Source organism: Salmo trutta, chromosome 13 (genome assembly GCF_901001165.1).
Source record: "Salmo trutta chromosome 13, fSalTru1.1, whole genome shotgun sequence".
Taxonomy (NCBI): Eukaryota; Metazoa; Chordata; class Actinopteri; order Salmoniformes; family Salmonidae; genus Salmo; species Salmo trutta.
This window is the reverse complement of record NC_042969.1, coordinates 62,721,616-62,742,690: the sequence shown is the minus strand read 5'-3', so window position 1 is coordinate 62,742,690 and position 21,075 is coordinate 62,721,616. Positions and strand designations below refer to the sequence as shown.

The 21,075-nt window shown below is 45.4% G+C and overlaps 1 protein-coding gene across 6 annotated transcripts in view; it reads left to right on the top strand.

Moving 5' to 3' along the window:
• LOC115206262 (breast carcinoma-amplified sequence 3-like) overlaps positions 1 to 21,075 on the top strand; it is a 356,706-nt gene that overhangs the window by 183,095 nt on the left and 152,536 nt on the right. Inside the window, exon 24 of one of the 6 annotated variants that reach the window (XM_029773023.1) lies at positions 1,464 to 2,172. The exons of 4 other annotated variants lie outside the window; for them this stretch is intronic. In XM_029773023.1, coding sequence (XP_029628883.1) covers positions 1,464 to 1,570 — 107 coding nt within the window. In that variant the 3' untranslated portion in view covers positions 1,571 to 2,172. Of the gene's footprint in view, positions 1 to 1,315; positions 1,429 to 1,463; positions 2,173 to 21,075 lie in introns of those variants that run through there. One more of the 6 variants, XM_029773025.1, reaches the window with a different exon arrangement.

The following is a 21,075-nucleotide window of genomic DNA, read 5'->3' as shown; positions in this document are numbered from 1 at the left end:
CTCACTCACTCACTTTTTGTTTAGTTTCCTGCGGTCATCCAAGCTCAACTCTCCCTTTTCCTGTGACATGCCGGTGCATGTTAAACGCTGGATATTTTTAACCTGGCCTTTCTCACACACACACGTCCTCTTCCTCTGTTAATGGTCAGTGCACATTGCAGCCGCCCCTCTTCCTGTGTACCCCCCCCCTTTTCTTCCCCTCTTCCTCAGTGGCGTGATAATGGCTCTCTCACCCCAGGCAGACACACACACACACACACACACACTGGGCTGCTGTGTGACTGTCAGCTGGTAGTGTGAGAAAGAGAAGTAACGTTGAACTTTAAGCTAATATAACTGCTCAGTGAAACACTACTCTTTGCGTAGCTGATGTGAAGGAGACTCAGCAGGATTGTGGTCAATTCCAGTCAATTCAGAAAGTCATTTCTAATATTCCTAATTGAAAAAGAATTGGAATTTCAGTATATGTCCTGAATTGACTGGAATTGAAATGGAACTGATCCCAAACCTGACTGTGTTGATTTGTGTGTCTGTGTTTGGTATATGTGACCATTAATGTGTATGTTTAAAGATCAGCCATACACACCTCATCTCTTTTTCACATTCAGGCAGTGCTTGTGGGTGGTAGGTTGGGTTGCATGATTAGTGAGCAGACAGACAGAGAGACAGACAGAGAGACAGACTCATCTGAGGAGGGGAGAGATGGGAGCAGAGCAGTAGTTCACGTGGGGGTCAGCTGCTGCTCCCTTATTTCATTTTAATTGAGTTAAGATGGGCAAATCTGAGCTCTGCTGCACACTGCACTCATTATCCATACAGGCCTGTACACACACACACACAACCGTTACCCTGATGCCAGTCAGAGCCAAGGAAAAATAGTGTATTTGTGCTTCCTTTGTGTGTGTAGTTTGACTCTGGTACATTTTCTATTATTCCTGGTTTTGAGCTGGAGCTGAGCTGAGCTGGTACAGGTTGCTCTGCTGTCTCCTCTGTGCCTTTTCTCTCTTATTAAGAAGGCACCATTGCCAGCTGAATGGGTAGTTTAGAAGAACTGAAAAAAAAAACTTTCCTTTTTCACTGGGCTGGGAAACAGTAAAAGGTGTGCCCGGCCTAGGATACACAAGAGGCGTGTCCAGACTATCTAGTAGGCTTCTGATAGGCTGCATGTACCCATCACTCTCGATCACACCGCCCCCTCCGAAAACAGTAGCTCAGTATAATGATGGAATGGATTTGCATGCTGGGTTAAAAAAAACAGAAGGAAAATACATTTAAAACGACACTGTTTTTTTTGTTTGTGTTTTGTTTTCTGCAGGTATATGCTGAAGGAGGCCCGTTCTGCCCATATTTATATTTATTTGTAATTTCTTTGTATTTTGCTCTGCTTTTATGTTCCAAAGCATGCATTTACATTCCACCATCTCCTCCCTCCACTTCCTTTATTGATTTGCCATCATTGTGAGGGAGTGAAGAGGAAAGGCGAGAGGAGAGATGGAGGAGAGGACCCCGCAGGCCAGCGCTGGGTGGTTCCGTAGAGTACAGAGGACGTCTGTCTGTCTGTCTACCATGAGGGTAGGACCACTAGAAGATACTCCACTGTAAAAAAGCACTCCGATCGCAGCAGTCCGAAGTTGTTTTCAGGAGCCTATAGAGAGTGTCGACTCCATGTCAGCTCAGAGATTGACCCCAAAATGGCCACCAGGTCAGAGCAGTGTTAGGGTACTACCAGCCTGCAGCTGTAAACTGAGTGAAAGTGGCCCCAGCTGCCTCTCTCATTGTGTGCTGGATGTGTTGTATTGCTACATATGGGTAGGGACAGCGAACACTGAACAGCATTCGCCCTTAGGGGCTGGGAACAAGGCTCATATTGTATAGTATGGCTTATGAGCAGAATGTGTGTTTTTCTTTTCTTTTTGACAAAAGGCAGTTAGTAGTGCACATGAACTACAGGGCTATGTGAAGATGACCTATGTGTAAGAGTAGCTCTCTCCTCCATCTGTCAAAATATACTCCCTCCCCAACACTACACTGAGTGTACAAAACATTAGGAACACCTTCAGACTATTTTGTCGGTGCATGGACTGTGCACGGTGTCAGGTGTTCCACAGGGATGCTGGCCCATGTTGACTCCAATGCTTCCCACAGTTGTCAAGTTAGATGGATGTCCTTTGGGTGGTGGACCATTCTTGATACACACAGGAAACTGTGGGAAGCAGCGTTACGGTTTTTGACACACTCAAACCGGTGCGCCTGGCACCTACTACCATACCCTGTTCAAAGGCACTTAAAACTTTTGTCTTGCCCATTCACCTTCTGAATGGCTCACATACCAATCCATGCCGCAAGGCATAAAAATCCCCTTCATCTACACTGATTGAAGTGGGTTTAACAAGTGATTAATAAGGGATCATAGCTTTCAGTCTACAGTATGTTATGGAAAGAGCAGGTGTTCACAATGTTCTATACACTCGGTGGATACCCAGGTGTATACCTCAGTCACTCCTGTCCTGTGGTTAATGTGTTAATCCTAGAGATATTCACTAGCTAAGCCCCTCTCATACCCCTACCAGGAGGGCTTTTATTTTGGCTGTCGCTGTAAACATTCTAATCTATTTAGGATATGTTTCCATATTTGTGATATTTGTAACATGTCTGTTCCCGTGTTGTCCTGTGCTGTATGCACATTAACGTTATATTGCTGTACAGTAACATTGTCACATTGTTTACATTACATGATGACGTTATAAAACTATACAGACATTGATGGACTGTATAATATATATGGTCAGTGTTGCTCTAATGTTGACTGCCTGTAGAGACATTAAAGTCAAAGCCTAAGGTGATGTCTGTCTCACATTTGTGGCCCACACGCACAGATGAATACCTGTATACTTTCACACACACACACACGCACGCACGCACGCACGCATGCACGCACGCACGCACGCACGCACGCACGCACAGTACCAGTCAAAGTTTTAGAACACCTCATTCCAGGGTTTTTCTTTATTTTTACTATTTTCTACATTGTAGAATAATAGTGGACATCAAAGCTATGAAATAACACATGGAATCATGTAGTAACCCAAAAAGTTTTTTTTGGTTACTACATGATCTATTATTTCCTAGTTTTGATGTCTTCGCTATCATTCTACAATGTAGAAAATAGTAAAAATGAAGAAAAACCCTTGAATGAGGAGGTGTTCTAAAACTTTGACTGGTACTGTACATTCACGCGCGATTGCTCCTTTCAGTTTTGATGTGGTTAGAGAAACACCAGCTCATCTGAGCGTGATACCATAAGTGTGTGTGTGTGTGTGTGTGTGTGTGTGTGTGTGTGTGTGGTGTGTGCGCAGTGTGTGCGCAGTGTGTTTGTGTTGTGGGCGAGAGAGAGACATCCTTGCATGGTGTAGCCCCTTGGCTCTGTGTGTGTGACCGTGTGTGTGTGACTGTGTGTATAATGAACACAACAAGGAGAGCCAGGAGCAGAGTGTGTGTTAGTGTTTGTGCTAGAGTGTGATGTGTGACCGTGTGTGTTCAATTATTTATACTAAGGGATGAAGGGGAGGTGGCAGGGCTTTGTTTCAACTCTATAATTATCTCTGGACTCACAGGTCTTGCCCTACGGTTGGTACTGCACACCCTGTTGTACACTCTTAACACTATACAGCCAGCCTATGCAGTAGACATTGTATTCCATCAGTGTGTAGGCTACACCTTTTCTGACTTCCCTCACAGATCGGGCCTTCATGTATTCCTCTGTTGTGTATGATACAGACAGACACAGCATATGTCTCTCCACACACTTTATTGCATTCTCCTAATAAACTACTGACTCTAACAAATGAATAAAGCTGTTTAAGTTTGGGGTAAAAACCAAACAGCCTGAGTAAGCCCTGAGTGAACACGGCTAAGTCTGAGTGTGAACCCTGTCTCCTGACCTGGATACTGAATGTCTCCAACCTCCAACCCAAATAAGCAGCATGTGATTCTGTTGTGCCCAGTTAGTCCATAGGTCGTCCTCTCTGTCTGTTTCTCTGTCTACCCTACATCGCCCCATCTCTCACTCCATACTGTAGACATGCAACACACACATTATACACACTGCCCCCCTCACACTCCACTGCCCTGGGGGTATCTGTCAATACCATAACATCCCCAACATTAATCCTTGAATACAACTCATTGATCTTCAAAGTGTTTTCTGCAACACCTCTGAACGTTTAGTCCTCCTGAACACACCCCAGGTCATCAACTGACTACCAAGGAGAAGTTTCATCTCCTCCAGTGTTTGACTAGAAGTCTCTCTCATGTTCACTGTTAGTTCTACTGTATGTTCTCTTTGGCTCTCCAGCCGGCCCCAATTTCAGCCATTTATCCTATACTTTGTAATCAGCACCACAATTATAACGCAGAAATACGCTGTGATTGCCGTTCCGTGTGTATTTTGGAAGGTTCCGGTAAGCCAAAAACAATAGCAGTCCAAACAGAACGACCGTTGGGTGGACTTACAGTAACCGTGGCCACCCGTGAAGAGGTTGTTGCTGCTTTGAAGTGTCTGGTCCCAAATTACAGCCTGCCATAATGAAGTATTACTGTGTAATTACCAGGCAGAGCAGGGAAACGAGCTGTGTGTCTCTGTCGGACACAGGGGTGAAACGGGAGGCAACCGGAGGTTGGGAGAGGGAAAGTGTCGACAGCACAAAGCACCATGTGGGGTGTGTGAGCTTGTGTATGTAGCTATGCTTGGTATTCTTCTCTGTGCATATACATCTTGCATGTGCCTACTACAATATGATGGTAAAGAAGGTGTGTGTATGGGTGTTTAAGTGTCCACCAGCCAGCTGTGAAAAAGTCTGCACACACACACACACACACACACACACACACACATACACACACACACACTAAGAAAGAACAGGCCTGTTTGGCTGTGGTGCTGCGTCGCCCTCACCTGAGGAGTCTCTGGCCTTGTGAATAATCCAACAGACAGTCCCTCATACATAATGCAGCAGCACACACATGCTGCCCCCTCCATCCCTCCCTGCACGCCGAGCGCTGGCACCACTTCCGCGCTAACAAGGCCTGATCCATTTTTCATCAACACCCCGGTGCCTGGCCAGTCCCTTTTCACATGCAGGGGGATTTCAGGAGGGTTTCTGGGGGTTTAAAAGTTTTACTAAGAAGTCAGCCAAGGTGTCTCTCTTACTCTTCTCCTATCTTCCTGTCTCTCTTTGTTATGTTTGGCTAGCTAGCGTGCTAACAGCTTTTAAAGCTGTTGAGCTAGCTAGTGTCTCATCTCGCAAGGATTAAACACAAACCTTTTGGCCTAACATGCTAACTGCTCCAATCCATTAATACATAGAGCTGTTGGGTTGTTGAGCTAAAATGCTTACAGCCTCTAACACAGACTTGTTCAGTTGTGCTAGTGTGCGAGAACAGCTCCAAGCATTTAGCACAGAGCTGTTAGGCTGTTGTGCTAGCATGCTAACACTGAAATAAAACTAAATAAAACATGTGTAGACTAACAGTGAAATGCTTACTTCCCAACAATGCAGAGTGAAAAATATAGAAAAAATTATAACACAAGGAATAAATACACAATGAGTAAGGTTAATTTGGATATATACAGGGAGTACCAGTACCGAGTCGATGTGCAGGGGTACGAGGTAATTGAGGTAGATACTGTGCCTTCAGAAACTATTCACACCCCTTGAATTTTTGATGGTTTAAATTGAGATGTTGGGTAACTGATCTACACACAATACCCCATAATGTCAAGTGGAATTTTTTATAATTGTTTTTTACCAATTAATAAAAAATGAAAAGCTGAAATGTCTTGAGTCTAAGTATTCAACCCCTTTTGTTATGGCAAGCCTAAATAAGTACACTAGTAAAAAGTTGCATGGACTTACTCTGTGTGCAATAATAGTGATTAACATGATTTTTGAATGACTATGTTCCCCACACAATTACCTGTAAGGTCCCTCAGTTGAGAAGTGATTTTCAAGCACAGATTCAACCACAAATCTGTGGGAGGTTTTCCAAATTCCTCGCAATGAAGGACACCTATTGGTAGCAGACATTGAATACCCCTTTGAGCATGGTGAAGTTATCAATTTAGCTTTGGATGGCGTATTGATACACCCAGTCACTACAAAGATGCAGGCTTCCTTCCTAATTCGGTTGCCGGAGAGGAAGGCATCCGCTCAGGGATTTCACCATGAGGCCAATGGTGATTTTAAAACAGTTCGAGTTTAATGGCTGTGATAGAACATTGTAGTTACACCACAATTCTAACCTAAATGACAGAGTGAAAAGAAGGAAGCTTGTACAGAACAAAAATATTCCAAAGCGTGCATCATGTTTGCAACAAGGAAGTAAAGTAATACTGCTCAAAATGAAATGAACTGAAAGTGCAAGTCACTGCTTTTAATCATGGCAAGGCGACCGGAAACATGGCCGAATACAAACAGTGTAGCTATTCCCTCCGCAAGGCAATCAAACAAGCTAAGCGTCAGTATAGAGATAAAATGCAGTCGCAATTCAACAGCTCAGACACGAGACGTATGTGGCAGGGTCTACAGACAATCGCGGATTACAAAAAGAAAACCAGCCCCGTCGCGTACACCGACCCCTTGCTCCCAGACAAATTAAACAACTTCTTTGCTCGCTTTGAGGACAATACAGTGCCAATGACACGGCCCGCTACCAAAACCTGCGGGCTCTTCTTCACCGCGGCCAACGTGAGTAAAACATTTAAACGCGTTAACCCTCGCAACCCAGATGGCATCCCTAGCCGCGTCCTCAGAGTATGCACAGACCAGCTGGCTAGTGTGTTTACAGACATATTCAATCAATCTCTATCCCAGTCTGCTGTTCCCACATGCTTCAAGAGGGCCACCATTGTTTCTGTTCCTAGAAAGCTAAGGTAACTGAGCTAAACGACTATCGCCCCGTAGCACTCACTTCCGTCATCATGAAGTGTTTTGAGAGACTAGTAAAGGATCATATCACCTCCATCCTACCTGACACCCTAGACCCACTCCAATTTTCTTACCGCCCCAATAGGTCCACAGATGACGCTATCGCAATCACACTGCACACTGCCCTATCCCATCTGGACAAGAGGAATACCTATGTAAGAATGCTGTTCATTGACTACAGCTCAGCATTAAACACCATAGTACCCTCCAAACTCATCATGAAGCTTGAGACCCTGGGTCTCGACCCCACCCTGTGCAACTGGGTCCTGGACTTTCTGACGGGCCGCCCCCAGGTGGTGAGGGTACGAAACAACATCTCCACCCCGCTGATCTTCAACACGGGGGCCCCACAAGGGTGCGTTCTCAGCCCTCTCCTGTACTCCCTGTTCACCCATGACTGCGTGGCCATGCACGCCTCCAACTCAATCATCAAGTTTGCAGGCGACACTACAGTGGTAGACTTGATTACCAACAACGACGAGACGGCCTACAGGGAGGCGGTGAGGGCCCTCGGAGTGTGGGGTCAGGAAAATAACCTCACACTCAACAACAAAACAAAGGAGATGATCGTGGACTTCAGGAAACGGCAGAGGGAGCTCACCCCTATCCACATCGACGGGTCAGTAGTGGAGAAGGTGGAAAGTTCCTCAGCGTACACATCACAGACAAACTGAAATGGTCCACCCACACAGACAGCGTGGTGAAGAAGGCGCAACAACGCCTCTTCAACCTCAGGAGACTGAAGAAATTTGGCTTGTCATCAAAAACACTCAACTTTTACAGATGCACAATCGAGAGCATCCTGTCGGGCTGTATCTCGGCCTGGTACGGCAGCTGCTCCGCCCTCAACCTTAAGACTCTCCAGAGGGTAGTGAGGTCAGCACAACGCATCACCGGGTGCAAACTACCTGCCCTCCAGGACACCTACACCACCCGATGTCACAGGAAGGCCAAAATGATCATCAAGGACAGCAACCACCCGAGCCACTGCCTGTTGACCCCGCTATCATCCAGAAGGCGAGGTCAGTACAGGTGCATCAAAGCTGGGACCGAGAGACTGAAAAACAGCTTATATCTCAAGGCCATCAGACTGTTAAACAGCCATCACTGACATAGAGAGGCTGCTGCCAACATACAGACTCAAATCTCTGGCCACTTTAATAAATGGATTTAATAATGGTGTCACTTTAAATAACACCACTTTAATAATGTTTACATATCCTACATTACTCATCTCATATGTATATACTGTACTCTATACCATCTACTGCATCTTGCCTATGCTGCACGGCCATCGCTCATCCATATATTTATATGTACATATTCTTATTCATTCCTTTACACTTGTGTGTGTGTATAAGGTAGCTGTTGTGAAATTGTTGGATTACTTGTTAGATATTACTGCACGGTCGGAACTAGAAGCACAAGCATTTCACTACACTCGCATTAACATCTGCTAACCATGTGTATGTGACCAATAACCTTTGATTTGATTTGACTTTCTGTCCTGAATTCAAAAGTGTTATGTTTGGGGCAAACACAACACATCACTGAGTACCACTCTACATTTTTTCAAATATGGTTGTGGCTGTATCATGTTATGGGTATGCTTGTCATCTGCAAGGACTAGGGACTTATTTAGGATAAAAGTAAACGTAATAGAGCTAAACACAGCCAAAATCCAAGAGGAAAACCTGCTTAGGTCTGCTTTACAACAGACACTGGGAGACAAATTCACCTTTTAGCAGGACAATAACCTAAAACACAAGGCCAAATATATACTGAAGTTGCTTACCAAGACTGCATTTATTGTTCCTGAGTGGATTAGTTGCAGTTTTGACTTAAATCTGCTTGAAACCTATGGCAAGACTTGAAAATGGGTGTCTATCGATGATCAACAACCAACTTAACAGAGCTTGAAGAATTTAAATATTGTACAATCCAGGTATGCAAAGCTCAAGGGTTGTGAATACTTTCTGAATGCACTGCATGTACATATAGGTGAGGATAAAGTGACTAGGCAACCAGATAGATAATAAAAAGTAGCTGCAGCATATGTGATGAGTCAAAAGGGTTAGTGCATAGAGGGTCGATGCAGATAGTTTGGGTATCTGTTTGGTTAACTATTTAGTAGTCTTATGGCTTGGTGGTAGAAGCTGTTCAGGGTCCTGTTGGTTCATTGGTACCGCTTGACATGCAGTAGCAGAGAGAGCAGTTTGTGACTTGGGTGGCTGGAGTCTTTGACAATTTTAGTGCCTTCCTCTGACACTGCCTTGTATAGATGTCCTAGATGGCAGGAAGCTTGGCCCCAGTCATTTACTCAGACCTGTTGTGCTTGTTAGTGTGTTAATTGCTCCACATCTTTGACACATAGCGCTGTTGTACTAGCGTGCTAACTGTCAGAGCTGTTGTACTAGCGCGCTAACTGTCAGAGCTGTTGTACTAGCGTGCTAACTGTCAGAGCTGTTGTACTAGCGCGCTAACTGTCAGAGCTGTTGTACTAGCGCGCTAACTGTCAGAGCTGTTGTACTAGCGTGCTAACTGTCAGAGCTGTTGTACTAGCGTGCTAACTGTCAGAGCTGTTGTACTAGCGCGCTAACTGTCAGAGCTGTTGTGCTAGCGTGCTAACTGTCAGAACTGTTGTACTAGCGTGCTAACTGTCAGAGCTGTTGTACTAGCACGCTAACAGTGGCGGGGTCAAGACCCTCAGCGAGCCACTGGCCGGGGCCCTAAATGAGAACCATGCCCCATTCAGGGATGGGAGTGGGAGAGAGCAGGGACAGCAGCTGGTGGAGGATATGGTAATCATTTATTAAAATATGCTTTCTCAAGCCCACCAAAACAAAAAGGGCCCAAACCCAACAGCTGGGAAGGGTTGGAAGTAGCCCCAAGGCTGGCAAGTCCCCATCCAGATGGGGAGGTTAGGCCAGGGCTAGCCAGGCTGCTCCACTTAAACTTCCGATTCCCATTAAGGAGCCCAAGATTGCAGAGGAAGGGAAGAGGAAGAAAAGCAAGGAGCATGACTGCTCTGTTTTTCACCCCGCTTAATCAAATAAAGCAGGAAGCTTCCGAGACGGAAGGCTTGTTTATTGATATTTACGAATACACTCCCCCCCCCTCTTTTATATTTATTTTCAAAAATAATTATTTTCCCTCAGATATTCTCTGGAATTTTAAGTCTGTTCTATCCTTGTCGTATATATATGTCCTCTGAAGAAGCTGAGAATGTTCTAACCTAAGGTCGCTTTTACTCTTATTTTCTTCTCTGTAAATGTTCCATTCTTTTAAATTGAGCCACAGGGAAATTTAGAGAGCCCCACATCCGTTGTACTGAGAGTGAATTGCAATCGCAGGTCAGTTTGTTCTAATTTGTATGAATTGGTCACATGTAACAGACTTTAAATAAGAATTGATGACCCTCTTTCCCCCCGCGCTGATCAAACACACACACGCGCACATACACACAAGCCTGGTGTGAGTATTGTGTTACTACAGAACGTTAGATTATTCGATTCTATGGTGAAAAAGCATTTTTAAGGAGTTCACAGAGGCTGTCCAGGGTTGGTCTTCAAGTGAAAAAAAACTGAGCCGTTTCGCACAGCGCTGGTAACATACTGGCAACCTTAATGCAGATCTGATGTGAGCCAGTGCCAAGAGAGAAACTCAATCATATACAGAACAGGAATCCTGACATGGAGAGGGGCAGGTTTCCCAATCTGGCAACCCATTTCCAGAGTTGCCATTTGATCATTCTGGAGAGAGACTCCTTTAATGTTTAATACTAGTATGAAGTTGTGGTGTGTGTGTTAAACACTTTGTATGTTAAAGGGTTCCTTCCTACCACAAATCCCTATTGCAATAACAAACAGTGTGGAAGAGGTAGAAAGTGCATTGAGCCCTGAGCCAAACCCCCTTCACTTCCTATACAAGCTCTGGTGTAGGGAGCACCACAATTTTCCAACATATTGGAATATGAAAACCCTAGAATACTCCTCAGCCATCTTAATGTAAAAATCATATGTATGGCCATTTCAAAGGAAAATGAATTGGTATGTGGTCTATGGGAGAATGATATTATACCCACATTATATTGTTGAAAAATGTAATTGTGAGCTAGATTATAGGTTTGGATGCCAAAGAGGATGTGTACACTTTCAGATATTGACATCACATTTTACTTCACTGAAGTTTTTAAAGGTATATGAAAACATTCCTATTTGAAATGATGATATAATTAGATGGTAGACGCCGTAGAGTTCACATCATGTTATGAAACATGAGAACTGGTCTTAATTTCAACAAAGGATGACCACTTTCTTGATAAGCTCACATTGTGGTGGCATGTCTTGGTTTATCAATGGTGTTATTGTGAGAAGTCACTGAGAATTGACAGCTTCATTCCCCACACTGTCTCTCTTTCCGTCTCTCTTTCCGTCTCTCTTTCCGTCTCTCTCTGTATCTCTCTCTGTATCTCTCTCTGTATCTCTCTCTCGCTCTCTCACGCTCTCTCTCTATCTCTCTGTCTCCCTCTCTCTGTATCTTCACTCAGTCTTACTATTTGTGTGAGCTCTCTCTCTCTGACATCACCTCGGCCGGCAGCAGTCTGGGTGTGTCTTGTGACAGCAGCAGTAGACACAGTGAGGTAATCCAACCGTAGCACAGCGGCCCTCCACCTCCAGCCCTCTGGGCCGGCTACTCACTGCTCCCAGGGTCAAAAGTCATGACCTCTAGGGTCTGGTGAGGTCAGTGTCCCGGGGCTCTGCTGTTCTCCCGAAACACTCCTGCTGCCCACCCCTCTCAGACAGTACTGGCCCATTAGGGGAGGAAATTTAAAACACGGACCCACCCCCTTACACGCACACACAATGGGGGCAGCCAGCGGATGCCATTTGTAGGGCCTAATTTTAGTGTAATTAAGATGTAGGTAAGAAGGGTTGAAGGGTGAGACTGACAGGAGGGGAGAATGTGCTGTTGATGAGAGGTCAGAGAGAGGGGCAACTAGCGCCATGCCGAGCTGCCGACAAAACATTCACCCAGGAGAGAGTGTGTGTGTGCGTGTGTGTGTGTGTGTGTGTGTGTGTGCGCGCGCTGTTGAGGACCCTTGACCTCTACTGCACTATACAGATGACTGTAGTATTTTTAGCAAATTTCATAATAAAAAATATTAATAAATTCAATTATTTGCTTTTGCTTCTACATGTCTTTCTACACATCACAATGGACGCTCTGCAATCATTTCAGACATTACAACAAGAATGAACACAGCTATTCAGATCCTGGAGTTTTTAAGAAATCTGGTTCGCAATTTGGCCATCACTTCAGATTAGTCCTAGCCAGGCTTGTTAAACCACAGCCTAGTCTCTGCTCGCCTCTCAGCCCTGTAACATTAGATCCCAGGGTCCGGGACATGGGGTGTACATGTGTATAAAACAAAATGTCCCAAATGGCACGCTATTCCCTATATAGTGCACTACTTTTGTAAATTGCATGAATATTATTATATTATTTTTGACCAGGGCCATGGGGCTCTACTCAACAGTAGTGCACTATATAGGGAATAGAGTGCCATTTGGGACACAGCGCGCTCTCACCTCTAATGAAAGAAAGCAGCCTCCCCCTGTTCATTAGCCCCAGCCGTATTGAGTTAGAGCCCTAACCCTCTACCCCAGCCTTTCTTATTAAAGCAACCCAAAGTGAGTTGCAGACCTGTTAATGGTGGGTCGCGACGTGTCAGAGTACATTTATAATTATTTCATTAATTACTGGAATTGATTTTGCTCGAAGTGCAACTGCACTCAGTGTTCAGTGCGCTCTCTGCTTAGCAGCGGTGTCTCTGCTCATTTTGGCAGCGGCGCGATTGGGTGGAAGATGGCCGTGTGCTTCAAGGTTTACCAGATATTTTTAAGGCAGTTTCTTGAAGATACAGTAACTACGCGACCCACACACTGCAGTGCTGTTGTTCAGCAGCAGATGATGCGCTGTCAGCCACTGGCTTGTAATTTTCACTCGCCATCACTCACCGCTGTCAGCGTATGGACTCATACTAGCCACAAGTTCTGACTGAGTTCAATTGTCATGAAACGCAAATACAGCGACGAGTTCTCTCTCTGGGTTTAATACAAACTTTGAGAAATAACGAGGAGCGCCCACAATGTGTTTTGTGCAGGGAAGTGCATAGTAATGAGTCTCTCAGAATGAAAAAAAGTAACGACAGGTCCTTACCAAACATCCACAGCATGACTGTAAACCCAGAGAGTTGTTTCAGAACAGGGCAGAATGCTCCAGGAAACAGTGCTTCCACAGTGGAAAGTAAGTCAGCTAGCAAGGCATTGTTGTCATTTTATAACAGAAATAAGGGAGTACTAAATCTCATAGTCGTCGATGTGAGTTTCTCTTCAAACAATCCCCTTGTACAGCCAATAGCTTGCTTTGGCTAACGTTAGCTAGCCATCTTCCTAACTACTGATATTACAACCCTAAGTAACAGTACAGATGAAGATGCAACAAAAACTGTTGCTGTTAAAATACAAGCAACCATTTTTATTCTGAACTGGAATACACTGATTGACGCAAGATGTTTTTTGAGGCTGAGAAACTGACTGAGAAAGCAGTAGATGTTCTGATCCAGTTTGGCACCACATACCTGTGTGAGTCAGGGTTCTCAACTGTCAACAACTGAGCCCAGAATAGACCTGCTTGTTGAAAACTTCAACCAGTCACACACCTACCATTAGGACTGTGTGTGTGTTTCTGGTCTACATCTATGTGATGTGATCAATCAGTTTATTCCAGTTCAGAATAAAAATGGTTGCTTGTATTTTAACAGCAACAGTTCCAAACTAGACACATATGTAAGAGTGTTTTTAATGGGGGGAAAGGAACATGAATAGCTATTTACATGGGTATTTCATTTCATTGTTATTAGTCTATGTTGCATTTATTCATGGGCATAAGGGCAATGAAATGTCCCGGTATTTACATATAGTTGCATGTTTTTGTGAGCTTGGGTCCCAGGAAAACACATTTCTCATTTGGGTCCCAGGCTGAAAATGTTTAAGAACTCCTGCTCTACCCTAACCCCTAGCTGCTATTCCCTTCCCTGGGCTGTGTCAGTCCCCTGCCTAGCCTACTACTGCCCACCGGCCCGCCCAGAGCCTCTTCCTCTCCCTCCTCCTCCTCTCTCCCTCACTCTCCCTCCTGTAGGGGAAACACATTCATCATTAGAGAGTTAGTGAAGAGTCACAGGGCTCTGGCATCCTGGACCAGGTCAGGTCTCTGTAGTGGCATCCTGGACCAGGTCAGGTCTCTGTAGTGGCATCCTGGACCAGGTCAGGTCTCTGTAGTGGCATCCTGGACCAGGTCAGGTCTCTGTAGTGGCATCCTGGACCAGGTCAGGTCTCTGTAGTGGCATCCTGGACCAGGTCAGGTCTCTGTAGTGGCATCCTGGACCAGGTCAGGAGGCTGACGACTACATGACTCATCTGCATTCTGGGCTGTAATAAAGTGTGAAAATTCAGTAAAGGTATAGATTGCCATAACACTGTAATACTATTGTTAGTGCTGGGTTTAGAGTAGAAGTGAATGAGAGCTTTCTGAGCGTGTTAGCTTGAGTCTCTAGAGAAGGTTGTGTCTCAGTCAGTGTTCTCTCTGTGACTCAGTGTAAACAGACACCTATCAACAGCTGGCCACTTAGCTACATAACAGCCCTGTCTCTATAGAGGGAGAAGAACTACTGACCACACACACACTCACTCACACACACACACACACACACACACAGAGAGAGAATCAGGCACGCACACTTACATGACCACACAAACAGCTATAAACACACATCTGCCTGACCATACAAAAATGCACACATTATCCCCTCCACACACACACACTGCTGCCTAGTGTGCCCTCTCCCCTAGAGACAGACTGGGCCGTGTTTGAGGATTTTCCTGAAACATTCACAGGAAGCGAGTGCCTCTCTCCACTTCCAACTTTGTATTTTTGCATCAACACTTGGTGGGGTTTATTTGTGCAGGACAACAGTGCTGGAGGATTTATTTCACTGTAATCTAAAGAGAGAGAGACCCACATCCCATAATACAGCGGTCAGAATGCCTGTGAGAATGTAAACTGCAGATAGAGTCAATTATACAAATGAAGATAGCTGTGATGCTCTTCGCTCTCTCAATGTTTTCTCTTGGTGGACGCTGTGAAGTCTCTCTAGAGGAAGACGTACTGTCTGCCTGCCAGGAAAACACGTATCCTCTCTCCTCTTTTACTGTCCTCTTGTCCTAGAGCCTGGGTGTCCCTGGTGTTGTGCATGGTGCGTGGTCATACCAGATTCATCTTGTGCAACACGCCTCATTCACCTCCATCAAGGATCTACAACACTAGAATACACATTCCATCCACCCACACACAGCTCATCCTTAACTGCTGCTGTACATCTGAGGAAAGCATCGTTCTAATAAGCTCAGCAAAAAAAGAAACGTCCCTTTTCAGGACCCTGTCTTTCAAAGATAATTCGTAAAAATCCAAATAACTTCACAGATCTTCATTATAAAGGGTTTAAACACTGTTTCCCATGTTTGTTCAATAAACCATCAGAAATTAATGAACATGCACGTGTGGAACGGTCGTTAAGACCGTAACAGCTTACAGACGGTACGCAATTAAGGTCACAGTTATGAAAACTTAGGACACTAAAGAGGCCTTTCTACTGACAGGCTCATCCTGACATGACCCTCCAGCATGACAATGCCACCAGCCATACTGCTCGTTCTCTGCGTGATTTCCTGCAAGACAGGAATGTCAGTGTTCTGCCATGGTCAGCGACGAGCCCAGATCTCAATCCCATTGAGCACGTCTGGGACCTGTTGGATCGGAGGGTGAGGGCTAGGGCCATTCCCCCCAGAAATGTCCGGGAACTTGCAGGTGCCTTGGTGGAAGAGTGGGATAACATCTCACAGCAAGAACTGGCAAATCTGGTGCAGTCCATGAGGAGGAGATGCACTGCAGTACTTAATGCAGCTGGTGGCCACACCAGATACTGACTGTTACTTTTGATTTTGACCTCCCCTTTGTTCAGGGACACATTATTCCATTTCTGTTAGTCACATGTCTGTGGAACTTGTTCAGTTTATGTCTCAGTTGTTGAATCGTATGTTCATACAAATATTTACACATGTTAAGTTTACTGAAAATAAACACAGTTGACAGTGAGAGGACGTTTCTTTTTTTGCTGAGTTTATATCTACAGTGCCTTCGGAAAGTATTCAGACCCCTTGACATTTTCCACATTTTGTTACATTACAGCCAAATTCTAAAATGGATTAAAAAATAGTCAAAAATCCTCCATCAATCTACACATACTACTAAAAGTTTTTTAGATTTTTTTTTGCAAATTAATAAAAGATAAAAAACAGATACCTTATTTACATAAGTATTCAGACCCTTTGCTATGAGACTGTTTCCTTTTGATCATCCTTGAGATGTTTCTACAACTTGATTGGACTCCACCTGTGGTAAATTCAATTGATTGGACATGATTTGGAAAGGCACACACCTGTCTATATAAGGTCCCACAGTTAGTGCATGTCAGAGCAGAAACCAAGCCATGAGGTTGAATTAATTGTCCGTAGAGCTTCGAAACAGGATTGTGTCGAGGCACAGATATGGGGAAGGGTACCAAAACATTTATGCAGCATTGAAGGTCCCCAAGAACACAGTGGCCTCCATCATTCTTAAATGGATGAAGTTTGGAACCACCAAGACTCTTCCTAGAGCTGGCCGCCCGGCCAAACTGAGCAATAAGGGCAGAAGGACCTTGGTCAGGGAGGTGACCAAGAACCTGATGATTACTCTGACAGAGCTCCAGAGTTCCTCTGTGGAGATGGAAGAACCTTCCAGAAGGACAATCATCTCTGCAGCACTCCACCAATCAGTCCTTTATGGTAGTGGCCAGACGGAAGCCACTCCTCAGTAAAAGACACATGACAGCCCGCTTGGAGTTTGCCAAAAGGCACCTAAAGACTCAGAACATGAGAAACAAGATTCTCTGGTCTGATGAAACCAAGATTGAACTCTTTGGACTGAATGCCAAGCGTCACATCAGGAGGAAACCTGGCACCATCCCTACGGTGAAGCATGGTGGTGGCAGCAGCATGCTATAGTTATGTTTTTCAGTGGCAGGGAATGGGAGACTAGTCAGGATCGAGGCAAAGATGAACGGAGCTAAGTACAGAGAGATGCTTGATGAAAAGCTGCTCCAGAGCGCTCGGGACCTCAGACTGAGGCGAAGGTTCACCTTCCAACAGGACAATGACCCTAAGCACACAGCCAAGACAATGCAGGAGTGGCTTTGGGGCAAGTTTCTGAATGTCTTTGAGTGGCCCAGCCAGAGCTCATACTAGAACCCGATCGAACATCTCTGGAGAGACCTGAAAATAGCTGTGCAGCAACGTTCCCCATCCAACCTGACAGAGCTTGAGTGGATCTGCAGAGAAGAATGGGAGAAACTCCCCAAATACAGGTGTGCCAACCTTGTAGCGTCATACCCAAGAAGACTTAAGGCTGTAATTGCTGCCAAAGGTGCTTCAACAAAGTACTGAGTAAAGGGTCTGAATACTTATGTAAATGTGATATTTCGGCATTCTGGGGTATTGTGTGTAGAAATGATATTTAAAAAATATATATATATTCATTTTAGAATAATGCTGTAATGTAACAAAATGTGGAATAAGTCAAGGGGTCTGAATACTTTCCGAATGCACTGTATGTCTATATATTACTTAGTGTTGTTGTGCTGCACATGACCTCAGTTCTGCCTTTCACTCTCCTCCACACACACACACACACACACACACACACACACGGACACTCTATCTCTTTCTCTCGCTCACAAACACATCCACCACCCACTCCATGCCCAGACGCCATAGGAAACAGCTGGACATAAGCACATAAATCTGATCTGTCCGTCCCGCCATCCTGTTCGTCTCTAATTATTGATAGAAGGGAACTGTTAATGCCTTGCATGTGGTTCCCCCCCTCTCTCGCTCTCCCCCCTCTCTCTTCCCCCTCCTCTCTCTTTCTCCTTTGAACAGCTCATCACGCTTAAACAAGCCTGTCTTTATCATCTCTGCCAACTAACTCCCCATCCCTGAGCCCCCAAAAGCCACCAGCGCAGAGAAAACGACAGCCTCCAACAGAGCATCACATGGCCCAGGCTAACACGGCACACTGCTCCGTGACCAAGGACTCACCCTAGTCCAGATCCCCTCTCACTGCACTTCAAATTAGAGTCTGGCCATGAAAACAAGCTGTTCTGGACGTTTTGATGTGTGCGTGGGTATGAGTGTGTTTGTGTATAGAGCAGTTCATGGTGTGGTGGTTTTTAGCTCCACTACATGTCTGGATGTCTTTATTGTTGAGTGGAGGTGAATCGGGTTGGTTCTCAGAGTTACTGTAGTGAGTTGGGACCTCATGTCAGAGAGACTAAGGTAATTGAAATATGAACGTACATCACCATACTTATCTTTACATATTGTTGTAAGTAAATAGAATGTATTTTTTTTAATGGAAGTAAAGACATGCTGATTGTAACTGATCACAATCAAGACTGTAGTAGTTAACCACTGGGCGTACAGGCAATTTACCATATCACAAATCTTAACAAAGGAAGAGTCCAGTTTTCTATGGAATCTATACAAAACAACAGGTTAATGAACTATTTTACACCATTGATTTTGATAGGGGCCCCCATTAGATTGTGTTAGTCACTCTCACTAAGATATATTAAAAGCAGCATATTTTTCACTCCGCCACATGGCAAAATTAGTAAAATTGCATTAAATTTGTTATAAAATTGAAAAATCTTCTCTCCATCCTATGGCACAATGTGTTGAATTGCAGCGAATTTCCTTTAAAACGGCAACATTTTCTCTACGCCCCGTGGTAAAATGTGTAGAATTGCAGGAAATTAACTGGCAAGGTGGGTGTCCTGGCTCTGACTGCATGTGTGGGTATAGATGTGGGTACGCAGACCCGCGGGCCACTGTGGCCCCTCGTTATGAGTTCAGATTTTTGGTGGCCCCGACCCCCATCAAAGTTGCCCGTCCCTGCAGTAAACGATTGAAGCCCACATCTTGGAACAGTTCTATTATTTCTGTGTTCTTTCCACACTTGTCTTTTTTCCTCCAACCTCCTCAGACAACATTTGTCATGCTGCTTGTGTATTACAAAACCCCAGAGCATTGTAACGGATACACAGAGATCCAAACAGCGCTCTCAGACCAAGTCCCAGTCCCAAATACCACCCTATTCCCTACGTAGTGCCCTACTTTTGACCAGAACCCTATGGGTTTCCCTATTGGCCCTGGTCAAAAGTAGTGCACTATATAGGGAATAGGGTGGTATTTGGGATACAGTCCAAGGCTCCGAGCTGAGTAAATATTTGGAGGGCCTTGGTTCAGAGGAGACTCTCTGCTGTAAGAAGGCCCTTGAACTCTTGGCTATCCCACATTGGGAGAGCGAGAGAGAGGCTTGAGTACGCTAGCTTTGTGTGTGTGTGTTTGTGTGGTATGTTCTACACTCGGCTGGCTGCTTCACACCGATAAACACCCCTGTGCATGTCCTGGCCTCTTCTGAGTGTTGTCCGGTGGAATAATACACACTGAGGATACACTCAATGCATAAATATACACAAATACTAACTGGACACACGCACACACAGGTATGTACACATGTTCACACAAACGTTACAACACACATGATGTTTGCATGCTCATACCTAAACGGTTTACACAGACACACACCTCTACAATACAGATTCACAGTATTATTTATGCACACTCACACACACACTTACAAACTGCATCACACACTCTCAGCAGAGCCCGTTGACAGGAGTCCATTGTGACTGGGAGACCAGGAAGAGAGAAAATGAAATGTCTGTTTGTGATTCCCCCTCACTGTTACCCTTCCCTAAAACAGCCATGGTTCTTTGAGAAATGCTTCGGTGGAAGAGAGGGGGAGGAAGTAGGGCAGGGAGGAGAAGAGTGAAGGAGAGAGAGTGTCAGTTCGGCGCACAGCCAGGGGAGAGGGGAGGAAGAGGGGATAGGAGGGGGAGTGTAGAGGGTGAGCAGTATAGGGGTGAAGGACGGGTGTTGCTGCAGGGCCCGTGTGAACTTCCTGTGAAGGTGTGTAGGATAAGGAGGTGCTGGGAACAGAGAGGCAGATGAGCGGCACACGGAGATGAGTGTCTGAGCCCTGGCTTAGCTGCTTCTGTTTCACCCCGCCGTCCATCTCTCCCTTCTTCCATCCCTACTGGCTATGATGATATTCCACCAAGCTCCACAGACCTCTCCCAGAGCAGCGGCTTTCCATCCCTACTGGCTATGATGATATTCCACCAAGCTCCACAGACCTCTCCCAGAGCAGCGGCTTTCCATCCCTACTGGCTATGATGATATTCCACCAAGCTCCACAGACCTCTCCCAGAGCAGCGGCTTTCCATCCCTACTGGCTATGATGATATTCCACCAAGCTCCACAGACCTCTCCCAGAGCAGCGGCTTTCCATCCCTACTGGCTATGATGATATTCCACCAAGCTCCACAGACCTCTCCCAGAGCAGCGGCTTTCCATCCCTACTGGCTATGATGATATTCCACCAAGCTCCACAGAGTCTCCCAGAGCAGCGGCTTTCCATCCCTACTGGCTATGATGATATTCCACCAAGCTCCACAGACCTCTCCCAGAGCAGCGGCTTTCCATCCCTACTGGCTATGATGATATTCCACCAAGTTTCACAGACCTCTCCCAGAGCAGCGGCTTTCCATCCCTACTGGCTATGATGATATTCCACCAAGCTCCACAGACCTCTCCCAGAGCAGCGGCTTTCCATCCCTACTGGCTATGATGATATTCCACCAAGCTCCACAGACCTCTCCCAGAGCAGCGGCTTTCCATCCCTACTGGCTATGATGATATTCCACCAAGCTCCACAGACCTCTCCCAGAGCAGCGGCTTTCCATCCCTACTGGCTATGATGATATTCCACCAAGCTCCACAGACCTCTCCCAGAGCAGCGGCTT